General features: G+C 34.3%; 1 protein-coding gene across 4 annotated transcripts in view; it reads right to left on the bottom strand.

The window, feature by feature from the left end:
- Window positions 1–20,869, bottom strand: part of NBEA (neurobeachin) — a 612,123-nt gene that overhangs the window by 430,302 nt on the left and 160,952 nt on the right. For all 4 annotated transcript variants that reach the window (XM_082602053.1, XM_082602054.1, XM_082602055.1 and 1 more), the window contains 6 exons: window positions 13,491–13,572; window positions 13,131–13,254; window positions 12,091–12,283; window positions 8,619–9,635; window positions 6,481–6,698; window positions 3,952–4,105 (listed from right to left, as the gene is read on the bottom strand). In XM_082602053.1, the coding sequence (XP_082458179.1) occupies window positions 3,952–4,105; window positions 6,481–6,698; window positions 8,619–9,635; window positions 12,091–12,283; window positions 13,131–13,254; window positions 13,491–13,572 (1,788 nt within the window). The remainder of the gene's footprint in view (window positions 1–3,951; window positions 4,106–6,480; window positions 6,699–8,618; window positions 9,636–12,090; window positions 12,284–13,130; window positions 13,255–13,490; window positions 13,573–20,869) is intronic.

Below are 20,869 nucleotides of genomic sequence, written 5' to 3'. Positions count from 1 at the left end.
AATATTAAGTTTGAGGTGGCATTATAACACAAATATTTGTATATCTATACTCTTTTTCCTTAAAGTTTCCACTGAAATATTTCCGTACAAGTAAGATAAAATAGCTCAAATTTTCTCATGTGATGGTACTGCAACAGCAATACACAAATGTCATCCTTAGTATGGATTACTGTATTCATATAAGGTCCCAGGGCAGAAAATAAACCACCACTATGCCAATGCCATGGAGAGAACAGGCAAGACTATACCATTTTAGTTTTTTGCCATCAAAATGGATCATCCATAGTAACTAACTTGGTTCAAATATCCTATTTTAAATTTCAGAATTCTGAGTGTGACAGGCTTACTCTATAAATGGGAAGATCATTCCATCATGATACAATTCTGAATAAAAAGTTCCAAAAGGAAGTAAAGGAGGGAAACATTCAGTAAGAGTCATCTCCATCTAGTGACATTACCTAACTTAATTTTCACAAACTCCCTGTGGGATAAGTAAAATTAACACCATTAAAATGAAGAAATTAAGATTGACATCATTTCTAGTAAGTGGTAGAACCCAGGTTAAAATACACACTTATCCTATGCTAAAACCCATATGCCTTCAGTTAAATCATAACTTCAAGAAAAATCGTGTTTGAGTCTCACTGATTATTGGGAAACAAAAGTTTGCTTTCGATGAAAATGAGCAAATTATCTGAGATCCACACTTATACTGAGAAATGGAAAAGACATTTTCCTGGGTTGAGTTTTTAATAGAAATTATAAAGAATACTTAGCATTCTATTTACCTACTCAAAATTAAATACAATTTCAACATTAGACTTGTCAAATGCTAAAAATATTTAGTATGGCTGCATGGGAAAAGTTACATATCTTCTAATAAAACATAATGCTCACAACCACCAGTGAAACTGTGTTAAAAATTAAACTTTAATAAATGTTCATTAAGTCAAATGCAAGCTCTTATTTAATAGGAAAAATGAATTTATCTTAAGCTCTAACTATTGAATTTTTAATGATCAGGAGTAAGTAATGAAGTTTTACGCTATGACATTTGTATTTTATGTGAAAATGGTGCTGTAAGTCAGTGGTCAGCAAACTAGGACCTACAAGTCAAATATAAATAAAGATTTATTGAAACACACCCACACCTACTCCTCTGTGTTACGATATATGGCTGCTTTTGCAAACAACAGCAAATTTCAATAGTTAGATACCATATAGTCCACAAAACTGAAGATATTTACTATATGATCCATACACAGAATAAATTTGTCAACCACTGCATACCATCATTACTCATATTTATTCCTTAAATACGTATCTGTATATAATGTATGAATATTCTGAAGAACTCCACAAACCTAAACAAAATTACATATCACTCAAACATTAGTTTCAAATGTTTCTATCTCTCTTCACATAGGATTGAAATTCTAAAGGCATCTACATGACGATGTTTCCCTTTGGTAATCTGTATATTGCCAGTGTTTCCTTTTTCACTTATTCCATCCAAAATTCTCTTTTGGCTTTTTATAATTTAAATCTAAGTTAAAGAAAGTAACACAACATTGTTAATCAACTATATTCCAATAAAAAATATTTTTTAAAATCTAAGTTAAAAAGCTCCATATCTTCAGTTCTCATTTCTTTCTTTATTCAACCTCCTCCTTCCTAACTCTGCCCCTCTACTCCATTACAATTTTTAGCAAGAATGTTATACAATCAAGTAATAGAAGACATTACTCAACAGTTGACACCAACCACGTTTTCTCCCAGTAGGAAGTGGGAGAAAAGGTTCTCGCTATTAGGAAGCAATTTATTCAAAGAACGTAAAATTAGCTATGTTGTACAACCAGGTATAGGTACAATTAGCTAATAGACCAAAATAACAGAAATACAGAGACAGAGGCAATGAAGAAAAGTTTCTACAATTGAATGAATTCCAAAGTCTGTTGAGAACAGTCTAAGAAATAAGTACCATAGTTTCAAATTCCAAACTGCAAAGATCAAAACTGCACAGGTAATAATTTTGGAAGTAGAACCTCAAGATGTCAGTATCTTTATTGTATATTCATTATAAAATAAAAAATAAGCAAATTGGGGTAGTGACATATTATTTAAATCATACTATTTATTGAAACTTCATTAATTACTTTCTCTATTTTGATAGAGATCTAGTTTTAAAATTTGGAAGACTAGTAATGTAAATATTTCAAATCTATACAAATTTTCATGTCTACTGCTAATTTTTTATAAAGGTCATTTTTGTTCTACAGAAAATTTTAAAACAATATTATATTTTAAAGTAAATTTCAGTATAACATTTTAAAATTTCCTGACAACAAATGTTAATTTATAAGACATAAAAAAATTTATAGGATGAAGAAAAATGCCAGGATGAAAAATTAAGTCAGTCTTTAATGCATAGAAGAGGGAAAAAACAAAACAAAGCCTCTTCCTGCCTCAATATTAGAATGTATTTTTAACATCTCATATAACTCTCAATTTATCAGAATTTGGTATAAATCATGAGAGGAAATCAGAGATTAAAGAGAAAGGATGGTATGTTAATCTCACAGGATACCTGCACTCTTCACACACCATCAACTATTTTTCTTCCTGATTCAATTTCCTTGGTCAGCTGCTAATTTCATGAAGGCCCTAATTAGGACCTGTTCTGCTGCACTCCCTGCTGAACTAGCCTTCTTGCCTTTGGAGACCCGAATAAATTCATGGATGAAATAGAAGTATATGTGCCTGTGAGGGGGAGGTGTGCTGAGGATACATTCTTTTTGCTGCCAATATTTAAGTTTCAGTGCTGCTCCAGGGGTGGTGGCAAAGGGACAGTGAGAAAGAGTCATGTAGAGAAAACTTGTTAATGATGAAATAAAGCCAGAGATCAATTTGGAAACTCTGCCTCATCAAGTAAAAGACATCTTAATAAAACAGCAAGTTTCCCTCTGGAAAACGATATATTTTGGGCTTATGGATGAGTTTCCAATGTGGTAGCAAGAACACAGTTAATATGAGAAGCAGAATTCTATATTCTTTCCCATCTGAGCAATTAGCTATGGAGTCTGTTTTTCTAAAAATATGAATCAGATTTTTTTTAAAGAGTTAAAATATAGTTATTTTATTTATCTACTATATTTTAAATGACATAAGTAACATTATTTCAAACTTATATTAATACATTTCAATGTTTTATTAGAGAAAGTCTATATTTTTAAAAAATAAATGTTGAACCAGTAAATCATATCACATGAAAATTCTAAAAGATGCCATATGGCTAACATAAGGTTTTTTGAGGTTTTTAAGGATTATGAAATTTTTCAGGTACAGAAAAGAATGTCATTTATACTTTTTCTATCTGAGGTACCTATGTTTTAAATAAGAAACACTCTAAGAATTCAATCATTCGATTCTCTTTTTGAAGCAAATTACTGGCTTCAAGATTAAATCTCAGAGATCAGAAGTATAATACTCCTATATATCATTTAAAATAATATTAAGTTTAAAGATAATATTTCAAGCAAGTCATAAGAGACTGAATGTCTAAAGATGACTTTTTCTAAATTTAGATTCGACTCTAATTATCATACAATAAACATGTACTTGTATTTAGAACTTCAAGATTTACAGAACAAAGATTTTAACAGTTTATTATAATGTAGATTTGAAGAGAGAAACAATATAGAAAATAAAGCTAAATCATTCATAGTTATTGCTCTTCCTAAGGCATGTTCATCAGAATTACCAGAGAAATATGTTCATAAATGCACACAGCTGGAACCCAAGACTGACAATTAAAAGAGGTGAGAATATAAATATATATAATTTTAAATTATATGGTTAACAAGTTTCCTTGTTTATAGTATAGAACACCACTGACACACTCTAGTAATGTAATTATAAAACATAACCACTAGATGGAGGCAAAGTACTTACAGTTGGTGATGTTGCAGCAGAGAGCAAAGGTAAAATTCCTCCACAAGCAATGATGATGTTGTCTACCATTTGGGAAATGAGGTGAATTGTGTTATGTACAAAAATAATATTTTCATTGCTATTGACAAAATCCATTACAGACTTTGTGGAATGGCTAAAATAGCAGAAAAACAAAGCAGAAATGAACATTTCTTTGGCTTAAGAATAAATTTAGATTTTATTTATAATGTCATTTTTAAAGTGAAAAATAAGAGCTAGACAAATTTAAAATGGAGTTATTAGAAAAGAAAATAATTTACAATTGAGATGTCATATTACCAAAAACTTAGCATTCATTTCGGCATGGATTTTTTGTGTGTGTCCAAGTATAATAATTTATTATTTTGTTTCTGCTTTTAAAATACAGTGTTTTAACTTGATTCAAAGACATATGACTAGGTTAATGAATTTGGCTAAAAAAATTTATTTTTGCCAAAGCTGGTTGTTTGGTATTGAAAGGCAGAACAAGTGAATAGTTAGCTGACAATTTGTTGTATCACCAGACTGCAGCTCCAGCTTTGACCAGCTGTACTGAAAATGTATACTGCTAGCCACAGAAGTGATACAATAGGGGAGTGTAAGTGAGTCAGTAAAATTCAAGTACTTACTGAATGAAAAAAGGAAAAAAGACCTCAAAGGTGAGCAGTGCAGCTCTGCCATACAAAATATTCACAATAGATTCTCAGAGAAATACACTGCTTTAATTTGGGATCGGTCAAGAATATGAACTATTCTCTAACAGAAAAAAAAGAGATTACTCCATGATCAAATTTAAGTCAATGATTCTCACCTTTTAAGAACTGCAAAATATCATCTAATATATCTTAGATCTCAGGATGTTTTCTCTTGTCCTAAAAATTAAAGTACTATCTATCTTTTATATTTTTTAAAATTATGTAAAATTCTGCCTGGGAAATTTTATGAGAGTCCATGAAAGAGAACACAGAAAGACACACACAGTATTAAGGGACGGAAAGTTGAGTATCATTCATTTGGGGGATACTAACATTGCAATTAGTAAATTACACTGTATCTCTCCATACACTGATACTCATGTTAGTAGTAACCTATTTCATGGTATTCCAGTCTCCTTATTTACCATCCCTAGGTAACTTAGCACATAACATTAGCAATGGAAAGACCATTGTTTCTAACACATAAGTAGACTAAGGACAAACTGACCAAATAAAATCAGAACTAAAAACTTTCTATGGCAGACACTGATTGCTTGCATGATAGTTATTCCTTATTCCCTGCTAACACAATCTAGATTTTGTTCTATTGTTGAGCTACATCTGGTACAGGAAAGACTGGCTTCACCACAGCTACTAGGTTGGTAATCAGTATTGCTCCATGGAGGCCAATCATTACAATCCCATTCCCTTTTGCTGGTGACTCAGAGAATAGCATATGATCCTACTGACACATGAGACAGAAGAAGGAAATTTCTTGAGGGGCTTCTTTTAGAAAAAAGAGAAGAAGAAGAAGAGAATAAGAGGAAGAGGAGAAGAAGAAAGAGGAGAGAGAGGAGGAGGGAGAGAGAGAGACAAGGAAGAGGAGGAAGGAAGAAGAGGGTGAAAGAGGAAGAAGAGTCCTGCCCTCTAGTTGGGGTAAGTTTCCTGTGTTGAATTGATTCTGGGAGCTGAAGCAGCCACCTTGAATCTTAGAAGGATAACTAGGAGAAGCAGAGAAACTCATTTAAGTCCACTGTTAAGAAACTCACTCATAGTCCATTGTGCCACTGATTGTTCAAGTCACTGACGCTGGGGTACTGTTACTGACAGACATCAACTACCTAATTTATCTGCATGAACACATGACACTCTCATAACTGATTAATGTGTTGCATATTTGCCATTAGAAAATTAAATTGAAGTTGAGGCCAGGTAATTTTAAAATTTATGCAGACTTTGGTTTCTTTCTTGAAACTTATTCAATTTATTTGAACTGAAAAAATAAAACAATTGAACTGTTTTCTTCACCGTTTTCCTTAAATGATTATATTTGAAATGATATCCACTTACCATGTAAATGGTATAAGCTCTAAAAATAGATGTCATAAGCTGATTTTAAATTTTATTTTAGCACTATGTGTTAAATCGTATCGCCAAGAATAAATGTAGTACGTGGTATTAATTTTAACAGGGAAAGATAAAAATGTAGAAATTTATTTGAACCAGTACTGAACCTTTTCTTGGTTAAAACTTTTTTATAATAACCTGGCAATGCCAGATTTCAAAAATTGGCTAATTAACTGTCTTAAGCCTAAATTCTTGGTTAGCCTTTAATTTGACCCACCCCAGGACTTATAATCATTATGAAAATATTTATGTTTATATAAAAATGTTCAATATTTGATTATTTTTAATAAATTTAATTTGTGAGATTTTTAATGATATAATTTGCTTATTAATCAGTCGATGCCACCAATTTAAAATATTCACTTTTCAACTGAAAGTAGTCTTATTTATAGAAAAGAAGTATTTCTACCTCCTCCAAACATGTACATCTGTTTCTAATGCAAATAGCAAATCGGTGAGAAGTCGCTGGTGCATTGGAGACCATTTAAACTCAGGAATACGAAACATTGTAGTGCGTGGACCTGGGCTGAACTGGCGCCGCTGTTCCTCAGTCATTGGCATTCCTCGAAATCCTAAATCAACTCGGAGATCTCTGTCTTGTTGCGTGACAGACCGACCCTGAACAGCCTGGAGACAGAAAAGGGGAACATTTGTAGAGTGAAAAAGAAACACCTGATTTCAAAATGAAAATAGTCAGTACAGTTAAGTGAGTAAAGCTTTTGCATATGACTTTAGTAGGTTAGTATATTTTACATTTATTATTCACCTGGTGATTCCCTGCACAGGAACCTTTCTGAGAAGAAAAAGCTATTATTATTTTTTTTATTTTGCTGCTTCAGAAACTAGGCAAGGTAACCTAAAACTTAAGTTTAACACCAAAGTTCACATTGAAAACCAGATCCTCTCTAACCCTCTTTATGAGTCTTTACATTAGACCACATTTCTTCCTTATAAAAGTAAGCCTATACTCAAAATGAAGAATACTGGGTATATGTCATCAACTAATTGTAATTAGAAACACAAGATTAAAAGAAATATTACTTGTACAGATTCAAGTTAACTTCAAAGTCTATTTCACTCAAAATACTTCGATTTAGAAAAATAAATGCCTTTTCTATGTTAGAAAACCAGATAAATGCCTGTGAACTTTGAGTGAAAACCAGGCAAGCCTAGAGATTATTATGCTCAGTAAACAATGCACCATGCTTTCCTTTATTTTAAACCTGGACTTAATTCAGTATTTCCATCCCCCGCCAATTATCACTGTAGCACAACTGCCACAAAAATGGAAATGGCAGTATTTAGTAGAGAAAAAAAAAAAATCTTTTCCACACACAGAATGTATTTTCGAAGATTCTGAGTACAAAGACACTAGTGAGGTATGGTTTACTCTCTGTAACCTAACTCTAATGGACACAGGTTAAATGATTCTTTGATGACATTAAAAGGTGAATGGAGGGTTTCCCTGGTGGCGCAGTGGTTGAGAGTCCGCCTGCCGATGCAAGGGACACGGGTTCGTGACCCGGTCTGGGAAGATCCCACATGCCATGGAGCGGCTGGGCCCATGAGCCATGGCCACTGGGCCTGCATGTCCGGAGCCTGTGCTCCACAACAGGAGAGGCCACAACAGTGAGAGGCCCGCGTACCGCAAAAAAAAAAAAAAAAAAAGGTGAATGGAAAACCTAGGCAATAACAACAAAAAACAAGTTTTAAAGGCTAAAAGTTTTCTTCAATTCTTAACCATAAGGTATTATCTAGTCTAGAAAATAAGTAAGTATAAACTCAGTGCTCAACAATTAAAATTCATATCAGAAAACATCATCTGTTTTTAGCTTTAGTATGGTGAGGCCCAAACTGCAGCACTAACATTTCCTTACCACCAAGCCTGAGAATCTCTAATTTTCTCATATGAATCCCTATCCATGTGGCTATAAAGAAAATTCTCACTGTTAATAATTCCAAATTTTCTCAGCCATATTACCTACCTCACAGGGTTGTTGTGAGGATTAAATCTGATAACATATAGCACAGTGCCTGGAACATAGTAGGCACTTGATAAAAACAGTTCCCTTTTCCCTTCCCCTTCATTTCATTTATCAGTTCAATCTGGGCTCCAAGTCCTCTTTTCTATAATCCACAGAACAGGGTTGGGCCTAAAGCTCAAAAGGTTAAAGTTAATCAAGTATTCAGAATGAAGATCTCGAATACAAATGTGTAAATGTAGTCACAGAGCCATAAAATGTTCAAACTGGTAGAGACCTTAAAGGTCATATTTCAATCTGGTACAATCTCTTGCACTGCATGAGAAAATTCAGGCCCAGAGAGGTTGAGCAAAGTTACACAGACAGAATGTGGCAGAGCTGGATATATGATTCAGGTATTTTAAATTTCTTTTATATATAGAACCACACTACTCAATTCCATAAATTATTATGCTATCATAATTAAATATAAACATGGTGTGACTGGTAAGAAATTACTCTGCTTTGGTGCTAACAACTCTATATCTATTCAACGCATCTTTAGAACACATGTAGGATGACTTACTTGCGTCGTAGCAGTGGTCTGGATTTTACGGATTTCCTTTCCTGATTCTTTGCCATCATCAGATCTCTCAGTGTCTGAAATTACACTTCCTGCATCAATATTTGGTACAATTCTGCTACCAGAAGATTCAGTTTCCAGAGTCGTAGCAGTCATTTCAGCATACTCTAACCCTTTAGATGATGATGCTAAGTCTCTTTCAGAAATACTGCTCATTCCATCTGAAGTTGTATGGATTTTGAACTCTTTTTCTTCTATTATGCTTGATGTACAAGTTAAGTCTACACTACCAGTCATGTGAGCAAGCAATCCAAGATCATCACCAACACCAAGATGTACTTGCGTGTCCTGAATATTTGGAATAATGTGATTGCTAGAAAGTTCAGGAAGGAGTTTCTCCTCCTGTTTGGGTATTTTATCAAAGAGAAATGATGTGCTACTGTTGGGAAGTTCATCCTTCTCATCTGCTAATGTTATCAATGGACCGTTATCCTTTTCCTCATTTTTTTTAATGATACCAACACTTCCATGTACATTGTTCTGGAGTTTCTCAACAGCAGCACTGTATACATTATCCAACAAAGATTCAACCTCCACAAGAGCACCATTCTCTCCACCTACTAAAGTTTCTGGTGATAAATCCATATCATCAAGCTTCACTTCTGTTGCTTCCACTTTCTCTGCTTTTATATCAACTAAAAGATCATGCACTTCCACATGTACAGCACTTCCCGGCCTATCTGAATTTCCAAGAATATCATCTGACACTTTTGTTGACATGAGTAAGTCTCTATTGTCTGTGCTGACAGGGTAATCTGTCTCACTTTCTGGGCTCTGGCTTTGTGAAAGGTCTTCTATCTCTCGAATTTCCATTCCACCTTTTGCTCCTGTTGTCTGCGATGAGAGGCCAGAGATGGTGCTCACATTCCCTTTCTTTCCCTTTTTAATGTTTTCCTCCTCTTGTCTCTGATATTCTTCATACATTTTAGCTAGGTATTCCTTATGTGCTTCATAAGTGACCTTAGGAATGGATAAAGAAAACATTAAGGCATTTTGTATATATTAAGAAGAAAAAAATGACAAATAAAATTATGATAATAATAGCAAAAATGGTGCAAATAATTTTAAGATTTCAAACATAGTGCATATTAATCCTAACACAAATGCTTAGTTTCATCAAGTAATTGGAATATCATCAAAATAGTCATATATGACTTATTATATGACTTGTCCAAAAACACACAGTTAGGTAAACTAGCATTATTAAAGTTTTTTAAATAAAATGATATTTTCTTTTAGGTGAAGTATTTCAATGTTACCCTAGTTAATATGCCAGCTGAACTCCTACATATTCGGGTTATTTGAGCTAAAACAGAGAACTGGCTAATAATATACAATACCCAAAGTACTATTACTGCATCAGTTTTCTATGACTCATGTGTGTGACTATTGCAACAAGTGAGGTAAAAAAAAGACAACACATACCTATAAACATATAGTTATAAAATGTTAAAACTTTAAAATTTTATCTTTATATAGGCTACTTTAGTTTGTTAATTTACATAGGCTTGTTTAGGAATAATCAGTATATAGTTAGGAATAATCAATATATATTTATTGCACAAAGATTTGCAATGAGCTTCCCTATAAAATACTATTTTCAAACTTATTAGTGCAATGATAAAAGTGAGTTGCCAGGGCTTCCCTGGTGGCGCAGTGGTTGAGAGTCCACCTGCTGAGGCAGGGGACACGGGTTCGTGCCCCAGACCAGGAAGATCCCACATGCCGTGGAGCGGCTAGATCCATGAGCCATGGCCAGGGAGCCTGCGCGTCTGGAGCCTGTGCCCCTCAACGGGAGAGGCCACAACAGCGAGAGGCCCGCATACCACCAAAAAAAAAAAAAAAAGAGGTGCCAATATATTATAAAATATAAATTTGTAACAGAAATAAAAGGTCTTTAAAATTAAAAAAAGTTCAAAATCCTTCCTATAGACACATATGATATTAATTGATATTTAAATGATACTATGACAGAATTTTAGGTTGAGGGACCTTTCTTTGAAGATTATCTTAATATAAAACCCCCTTATTTTACAGAAAAGGAAATCAAGTCCCAAAAGCAGGGTTGGTAAACTATAGTCCATGAGTCAAATCTGCTTATCACCTGTTTTGGTAAATAAAATTTTATTAGAACACAGCCATGTTCATTCTTTACATATTGTCTATGGCTATTTTCATACTGCATGACAGAGTTGAGTAGTTGCATCAGAGGCTGTACAGCCCACAAAGTCTAAAATATTTACTATCTGCATCTTTAAAAACATTTTTCTACACAAAAGGATTAAATGAGTTTCCTAATGCCACGAAACTGAATTGTGGCATAGACTGAATCAAAAGCCAACAACTTCTGACACCCATCCTTTTCCTATGACACCACAAGATAAGATATATTAACTCTGAATTTCCAGAATCTAAGGTGTACATACTCTAAGCTTTAATTGACTACTTCCTTTTACCAAAAACCAGACCATATTTAAAATATAAACATATAGATTCTTATCATTAAAAATAAAGATAATGCAATTAAAAACAATACTAAACTTAAATACTTTAAATGTATTTATTATTCATTTGGAAATTAAAACAAGTTCTGATTACTTTAAAAAGGCTTAAAAAGTATATATAGGGCTTCCCTGGTGGCGCAGTGGTTGAGAGTCCGCCTGCCGATGCAGGGGACACGGGTTCGTGCCCCGGTCTGGGAGGACCCCACATGCCGCGGAGCGGCTTGGCCCATGAGCCATGGCCGTTGAGCCTGCGTGTCCGGAGCCTGTGCTCCGCAACGGGAGAGGCCACAACAGTGAGAGGCCCACATACCGCAAAAAAAAAAAAAAAAGTATATATAAGACTCCATTTCATGAGTAAGAACCAGTAGGGATGTCTGGGTTAGAAGGCTCAGATGCCAGCTCTCAGATCTGCTAGAAAAAGTATGTGGGGGGTGCCTCGAAAGTGTAAACTTCCTAATTTATAAACCTGAAGTTTCAATTATAGGGTCCCTAAAATACTTCAAGCTTTAAAAGTGTATGAACCGGGCTTCCCTGGTGGCGCAGTGGTTGAGAGTCCGCCTGACGATGCGGGGGACGCGGGTTCGTGCCCCGGTCTGGGAGGATCCCACATGCTGCGGAGCGGCTGGGCCCGTGAGCCATGGCCGCTGAGCCTGCGTGTCCGGGGCCTGTGCTCCGCAATGGAGGAGGCCGCAGGGGTGAGAGGCCCGCGTACCGCAAAAAAAAAAAAAAAAAAGTGTATGAACCGAGAGAGAAAAAACAAAAACAGAAACAAGAATGGAAAAGAAAGAAAATTGGCATAAAGGAATCAGCCATAATGCAAGATGCCCACAAGATGGCACCAGATGAGTGTCTACAGGCATTTAATCCATAGCTGAAATCCTGATGATGTAAAATGTTAAATCCCTTGTTACCTTGGAATGGGCTATTGAGAGTGTATCCACCCAAACTCTCCAGCCTCCCCATTCATATTTGATTGCATGATACAAAAGAATCCGGAAGATATTGTAGACCATCTCCGTAATCTTCTGTTCCTCAGAATTTTTAGGATTGATATAGCCAAGAGAAAACATCCAATCCTGCCACACTGAACACTGCAATAAGCATCTAGTGGGGGAAAAAATCATTAAAAATTGCTAAATTATATTAGAATTTACTATTTTGAAGTTGAGATAAATAGTGAAAATATGATCTGACTTAGATAAAGCAAGGTATACAGTCATTCTGCATATTTAATATTTAACCTGGAATGACTTTTCCCATTCTTCTACTTGGAAAAATCTGTATTATCATTTAAAATTGCTCTCCCAACTCTCCCAGTGAGATTTAGCTATTGTTTCGCTACTCCCTCATCACATGTAGCACTCACAAGGCATTTAACATATTAGAAATTAATCATTGCTTCACTGTTATCTTTCCCACTGAATTGCACTAAGACTGTACACCAAGACAACCTGTGCAGCACAGTGCTTTATACATGGCAGACATTCAATCAGTAGTTGTTAAATTTAAGACTCATGCAGCAACCATGGCTTCATACTGTACCCCATGTCCTAGCTAACCAGCTTTAGAATGCATGACAATAATCAGTTATCAGACCAAGCTGAGAAAAGCACAGATGATCTCAGCAAATCCAACATCATTACATTTAAACTACTGTTGGTGGTAGACAGTTATCAGGAAAAGGGATGGTATATTTTAAATAAGGATTTTTGGATATTTATGTTTATATATATAGTTAAAATATAATAACCATAAAGTTAAATAAAATCATATAAAAATAAATAAAAGTATGCAGATTATATAAAAGAAACAAATGCCTTTTCTAATGATTGAAAGTATTTAGCAAAATAGGAAAGATTTGAAAATTTTTTCTTTGAAAGATTGAAAGTAAAGGAGAGAAAATAAGATTAGTTAGGAAATAAAGTTTTGTTATAGTATTCAAGCTGCTCACCTTCTATTCTCCCGGCTGTTACTGAAAAGTTTTATCATATCAGATAAAAACAAACGACGAACTTCCATCAGTTCTGCACTTGGTGTAGAGTTTTTTAACAAAGTTGCCACCACCTTAAGAATCACTGCAAATGAACAAAAAATTATAGTAAAGATTTATAACGACATCATATCTTCTGCTCAAAAAATATTTACTGATTTTCAACTAAGTGCTTAGCACTATGGTAGGTGAGTTTTAAGTGTCATAAATGAAACTACGTGAACGCCATACTGACTGAGGTGGTTAGCAAAAGTTTTGATTTATTTTCACATGTTACCATGTTACTACTGCATTACAATAAAGAATTGCTGGTTTGCTCACTTGGATTCTGAATTTTCACTGTAGAATCTGGCTCTGGATGTGGTTTGTGTACAACTTGAGTACATACTTGCTCTGTCAAAATCTGAAAGATGAAGAATTTGAATTTCATTTAGAAAATAAATTTATAATTGCAAATTATAGATATACAAAGACTCTGCAAAAAAATGTCAATTTGTTCAAATCAAAAGAAGCATCTCTTTTAAGGGTCTTCTAGTGAATTCCACATACTTCTAAACTCTTTAATTCTATAGTCTTCAAATTTTTACAGATAAAGACAAAACCAGGACCAGTATCTATAGAAGGAAAGATTAATTAGGAACTCCAAGAATTAACTCCGTTTGAAATCACTTTTCAGTGTACATCTTTAATACTTTTAAGTCGTGAACTGTAAACATTTGACTGTTATTTCATCATTAATAAAAAAAAAACTTAGAAAATCAGTAAGAAAATAATGTCTGAGCCTGGATCCTAACTTCAAGTGAAGTGTGGTATGGGAAAAATCTTTATAAAAAATGTGGCTCATTGTCACTTACCAATGAGTTTTTTTTTAAACTTCTTTCAAATAACAAAAAATGACAAAAGTTGACCAAATAAAGGAAAGACAGACTCTAAACCATTTACTAATTTTTCCACTAACACCCAGGCTCTATGAGTACAGGATTCTTATACATCTTTTTCACTGCTACATTCCTAGCAATTAGCAAAGTGCCTAACACACTGCCAGCAGTCAATAAACATTTGTTACATTTAAGAATGAATAACTTAATTATATATAAAATATGGATATATGACTCTTCACTGTATTTCAGGCTATATAGCCTGTGTTTACCTCTATTCTTCCATATATTAAAAAATCCAATGAGATTATACTTAATAAAGATATCATTTTATATTATGATTTAATTTCCTGTGTAGGTTAAAATGCTAAGTTCTGAATGAAACTTTTTAAATAGTTTAACCCGAAGTAAGATATAAAAACTTTGAGGAAACTATAAAACTTAGTTGAGAGCTTAGTTGTACATAGCTACTTGTGAAAGTTGGGGATGGAGAGTAAATTAATCAAGAGACAGGTATGATCCTTTCAGATTAGAAAAAGATCATGACATCCAGCAGTGGCATTTTTCTTACCTTTCTGCTCAGACTTAAAAAAAAATAAAAGAAGATAGGACATTTACTTAGGTGTATTAAGAATGTATATCAAAAAGGTATTGACTTGAAATAAAAACCTACTATTATTAAAATGATAAATATAGGGCACAAATACCCCTTTATTCGCTGCCATACTTTTACTGAAACACTTGGTTGTTTAAACAGTGCCTCAGAATTTTCTGAACAGAGCACTAGAGACATGCACTACTCATCAGTTGGACCTGACAAAAAAGGGATAAAAATTTCTTTGAAAACCATACACCAAAGAACAATTGGTGGTTGGTATATGCCTACAAGGAGTTTTCACACCAACCTGCCCAAAAAGTCCTGGTGTAGACCTACAGCCCAGTCAACAAGATCCCAAGAATTCTGGTTACAAATACAGAGATTCAAACTAACTACAGACAAGCTTGGAAAAGACTATGCCATACTCTTCCATGATACAGAACTGTCAAAACTTTTTCACCCCAAAAAGAAGAAAGCTCACTGTACAGAAAACAAAATTTGTCTCAAAGAACCTGCATTCAGTTTTATATTGTTGTCCTTTTAAACCCCTATTTGATCATCTAAGAATGAGGGTAATAACTGCCTTGCCTATCTAATAAAGCTGGTAGGAGGGTCAAATAGGGCTAAATATGTAAAAGTGTTTTGAAAACTATATGTCATAGTTTATTTAAATATGAGTTTAATTACAAAAATATATTTAGAAATTCAATTCAGCATGTATTTATAAGAACCAGTTAGGTGCCAACATTCTGCTACATATTTGAAATGGGAAACATAGTTGCTAGGTAGAACTATATTTCTAGAAAAAAACATTTAATCAATATTGAGGAGACAGGCCCAAATCCGAATAAAGACACAGACCTACTAGAGCATGGACTTGAGGATATGGGGAGGGGGAAGGGTAAGCTGTGACAAAATGAGAGAGTGGCATGGACATATATACACTACCAAACATAAAATAGATTGCTAGTGGGAAGCAGCCGCACAGCACAGGGAGATCAGCTAGGTGGTTTGTGACCACCTAGAGGGGTGGGATAGGGAGGATGGGAGGGAGGGAGACGCAAGAGGGAAGAGATATGGGAACATATGTATATGTATAACTGATTCACTTCATTATAAAGCAGAAACTAACACACCACTGTAAAGCAATTATACTCCAATAAAGATGTTAAAAAAAAAAAAAGAACCTATGTGAGTTTTAAAAGAGGGGGAGGGAAATAAATAAGAAGGCAAGGAGAGATGAATGTATATATAAACACTTAATGAAAGGATAGGATTCAAGATGGGCCATGAAGTTTGATTGGACTTGGTTAGAGACATGCATAGGAAATTAACCCTGCCCCCGCACCATAACAAAATAGGATGGAGGGTTCAGAGCCAGATACGGACATGAAATCCAATGTGTATTTACCCCTTATAACACATCTCAATTCACACAAGCTCAATAGCCAAATGTGGCTATCATATTGGACAGGGCTGGGAAACAATGAATTAAATCATGGAGGTAACTTGATAAATATGCTATTTATGGACACAGATCTGAGTCCAGCATTCTACATTTAAGCATTATTTTATAAATGGTATTATCTCGTAATTCATGGGTCACAGAAAGACTTCAGGCTTAAGCAGGAGCTACTGGAGCTTCCTCTCTGACCTACTGACTTCCCGGACTTATCAAGCATAAATCATTTTGGATTAGTAGGCTCGACTTACGAGACAGGAATAGTACTGGTTTATTTCTTAAAATGGCAAACTATTAACCCCACTGTTACATCCAACTGCTGCTGTAGGTATTCAGGGGGTCAGAAAACCTTTGTATTTATACAGTTTGGACAAGCTCTATTACTTTTTTGACTCTTGGTTTCTTTATCTGTGAAAAGAATGTTTGAATAAGATGATATTTAACATACTACCTACACATAAGATTCTATAATTTTGAAAAAAAAGTTTTATTATGAGATACTTAAAGGTTTTAAAGTTACTACCCCTTTGTAAAAAAAACTGTGTCCAGTAATGTTATACCCTTACTGAAAAAGATAAAGTAAAATATACATTAAAAAAATCAGTTCATTATTTCCATGGGAAACAGCTCTTCAGATGACAAGATCCCATACCTGACGGCCTCTGTCTACGGTAAGTGTTGAACTGAATTATAGGAATAGTATGTAAAGAGAAATAGTAAATCCAAACCTACAAAGTAAAATTAATATCACAATATTTTAAAAAAGCATTGTATCAATAATCATATATTGTTGTTCAGACAGATCTACAAGTATATTAAATAGAAAAATCTAGTTTTGTCTTCAGGAGACATATTCTACAATCTAACAAAAAATTTTAAGTGTATTAGGAAGTGCTACAAATCATTAAGAAAACATTATAATCCATAATTCAGAGATGGAGTAACAAAGTAAAAATAAAGCAAATAAAATGTAAGATACAAATTTTACAAATATTATAATCCTCAAGAAAGTATTTGTATAAAGAATAGCCTTGAGTAACTTCAAAGAGGATTCATTAAAGCCAACTCATTTCATTATATGATCTATAAGAATAAATTCACCTCAGGAAACTAGGAGATAGGGATGTTTTTTCAATTAAATTTTCTTTTGTTTTTAGAATAATTTAAATAGATTTTTAGATCTTCAAAGCTTATGCAATGTTGTCTGACATATCCTGCTAAAAACTCTAAATTACTTTGTCCTTTAATATTTACTGTTTATTTTATCATAGGCATCTCATCAGATTTAGAATTTTAAAGATCACAGTGACATAATCTTTACAATAACTGAACTCCCAAACACTTTGTGAAAACCACACATTCTAAAATATCATTATCAATACGGTAGGTTTGACAGAGTTCTTTATTATTTCTGTACTTGATTTTATACCTTTCTACAGTTGTAGTAATATGTGTTCTGATACAATGTTTGGAGTTAAGGTAATTTCCTCAAACCAAAAAAGAAAATGAAGATAAAATGAGCTTTCAAACTGCAGATTATCAACCAACTAATTCTTGCTAGGGGTACAGGCCTTGGTTAATGTTCACATAGTAAATCAAACTCAAGTTAGTTGAATTTTCTTTCTTTAGTTAAATTTCACTTACTATTTGATGAGAATTTAAGGTCGAACCTATCACTTGGGTTCTCATTTTTTGGGGGGGGGGGTCATTGGGAATGAGTATTCATTTTTTTACAACCAGATGCCACTCTCCAAAATGATGCAATCTTTAAACTTTGTTGATCTAGAATTAGTCATCCACCATCCTGTCACTGATATTACAATTTGATTTGTTAGTAGTAGTAAACCATCTGTTGAAGTCCTTTTCTACTTTTTTGTGGAATCAACAGTGCTAAACCATCATACCGTAACCATCTTTCTTTTCTGACCTTTTGTACACTTAACTTTTCTTTTTAGAGTGTCATACTTAACTCAGGGCCCTTCATTCCAATGAACCATGATTATTTTTCTACTTTGAAAGCCTATATTATTGCCAAATTGGTCAGATGGAGGCCCTGAAAGTTAGTTTCTTCATTATTTCCAAATCTCTGCAACATCCAATATCCAACATCCAGTATCAGAAGATCCAAACTTTCCCTGACTTTCTCCACCTAAGTTATGGAATCAGAGATAAAATCCGAACACTAAGAGAGTGCCTATGAATATAGATGGTAGTACAGATGCTGCTGCACTTGCTGTTGAGCCACTTTTCAGGAAGACAAGTAGAATTACATATGCATGTATATGTACATGGGACATTTTATTTTAAGGTTACAAGCACATGATGATCTTTCAAATTCAACATATAATGTTATGTGGAACTTTTATTTTAATGTAAGGTTTCATTGACTACAAAGACTTTCTACCCTATTAACACTAATAGGTCAAAACAAGCAAGGGTCAGAAATTTGTGGAGGAAAGAGAATGATTAAAAAACATATACAGGGGCCTCCCTGGTGGCGCAGTGGTTGAGAGTCCGCCTGCCGATGCAGGGGATACGGGTTCGTGCCCCGGTCTGGGAGGATCCCATATGCCGCGGAGCGGCTGGGCCTGTGAGCCATGGCCGCTGAGCCTGTGCGTCCGGAGCCTGTGCTCCGCAACGGGAGAGGCCACAACAGTGAGAGGCCCGCGTACAGCAAAAAAAAACAAACAAACAAAAAAAAACATATACAGGCATCATTGACCAGAGCAAGAAAACCAAGGTAAAGATACAAGTTAAACCAAGAAGGAAGAGATATGGGGATATATGTATATGTATAACTGATATGTATAACTGATTCACTTTGTTATAAAGCATAAACTAACACACTGTTGTAAAGCAATTATACTCCAATAAAAACGTTAAAAAAAAAGATACAAGTTAATCAGTATTTGACACTAGCATTCAGAACCCTAATCTGATATTGCAGCAAAGTTTTGATTCAGAGGAGGACTTTAATACTGTCAACTGAAGGTAGATTCTGATATTTTTTGCCTTATGCACATATACTATGAGAAATGCCTATTTTATGACCATTTATTAGTGGTATGACATAGAGCAAATTATTTAACCTGTGAGCCTCAGTTTGTCTGTTTAAAAAGACAATAAAAATACCAGCTTCATAGCAATATTGTAAGGATTTGAGATAATGTATGTAACGTACTTACCAAGGGGGTTATCATAGTAAGTACTCAAAAAAGGCAGTTACTATTATTAGGGAAATATAATAATATCAGAATAAAGATGCTCTGCATAGGATAGGCCTTTCTATTAGTGCTTATTCAGTTCTGTAGGCAAAATATTGGAGCAATACTAAAATATTACTGTAATTTTTAAAAAGCAGCACTCTGGAGGGTAAAGTTTACAAATCATGTAATTTGAGGAATGACTGACACAAAGTAGGAATATTAAGCTTAGATGAAAAAGACAAAGTAGCCAAAAGAGCTTTCCTCATTTATTTAAAGGGCAGCAACTCTTAAATTTACTGATGAGAATATAAAACCAGAGGTAAAAAAATTATGCCCTGTAGGCCAAATCCAGCCTAGCATCTGTTTTGTAAGTACAGTTTTATTAGATAGCCACACTCATCTGATTCATATTTTCTATGGCTACTTCTGAGCCACAACTGCAGAGCTGAGTAGTTGCAACAGAGAGCATATATAACCTGCTACTATAAACTGAATGTTTGTTGTGCCCCCCAAAATTCATATGTTGAAACCTACATTTGCTATGGCTTTTAGCACAACTAGAGTCTCCTTGTATAACAGTCACAATGTTTTGCTATCTACATCTATAACAAAATAACCCATGCTCCACTATATGTTAAAGTGTGAGATGTGAAATCCACTTTTCTCTTGTTTTGACATGATGGATATACACTGTTATTAAAAATATATATGAGGTTGGGCAATACAGGTGGTACGTGAAACAGTGTCCAGTTACTGCATTGTACCGAGCAGCAATGTGAAGATGACAAACGTTCTCTGTTGCAAGTACTCAACTCAGCTACTATAATGCAAAAGCAGCCATTGGCAATATGTAAGGGAATGAGCATGGCTATGTTCCTACAGAACTATTTATGTACACTGAAATCTAAATTTCATATAAGGCTTACATGTCATACATTATTTTTCTTTCGATTACTTTCAACCATTTAAAAACATAAAAACAATCCTTAGCTCAAGGCCCTACAAAGACAGGTGCTTAGAGTTCGCTAATCTTTGCACTAGAGAAAAGAAGTAGGACCTCTGAAAATTAGCTGCAGGAAAGTAAAATGAAGGTTAATATAAGAGAACATTCCTAATATTTTACTGGTATTTAAAATGAGGTAGTACACACATTTCACAGAAAATAATGAACCCAATTTGTATGGCCATCTGTTAGAAATAATTAAGAAAAGGATTTCTGAACTGAGATGATGGGATCTAAAGTTTCTCCAGATACCATTTTTACAAATAATTCTTACCTACATTTTATCCCAGTCTCAACTCTAGGTTAATGTTAGTAGTTGCTACATATCAGAGACAGAGAGAGGGAAAAGTGGGGAGGGTAAGGGGAGGGAAAGAACAAATAAATAATGCATAACGGAGGTGATTTATGTGAGAAAAACTCTGCAAAGGCAATCAGCCAACCCATACTCAAAGAAAATGCCTAGGCCCAACATAAGAAGATTGGCAAATAAATGTACACGGATATGTTTTAAACAAAAATTTTAAAACGTAAGTATGTGTTCATCTTTTTTTTT

Source organism: Mesoplodon mirus (assembly GCF_964341445.2).
Source record: "Mesoplodon mirus genome assembly, chromosome: 17".
Taxonomy (NCBI): Eukaryota; Metazoa; Chordata; class Mammalia; order Artiodactyla; family Ziphiidae; genus Mesoplodon; species Mesoplodon mirus.
The sequence above is the reverse complement of the archived record's forward strand: the minus strand, read 5'-3'. Positions and strand labels throughout refer to the sequence as shown.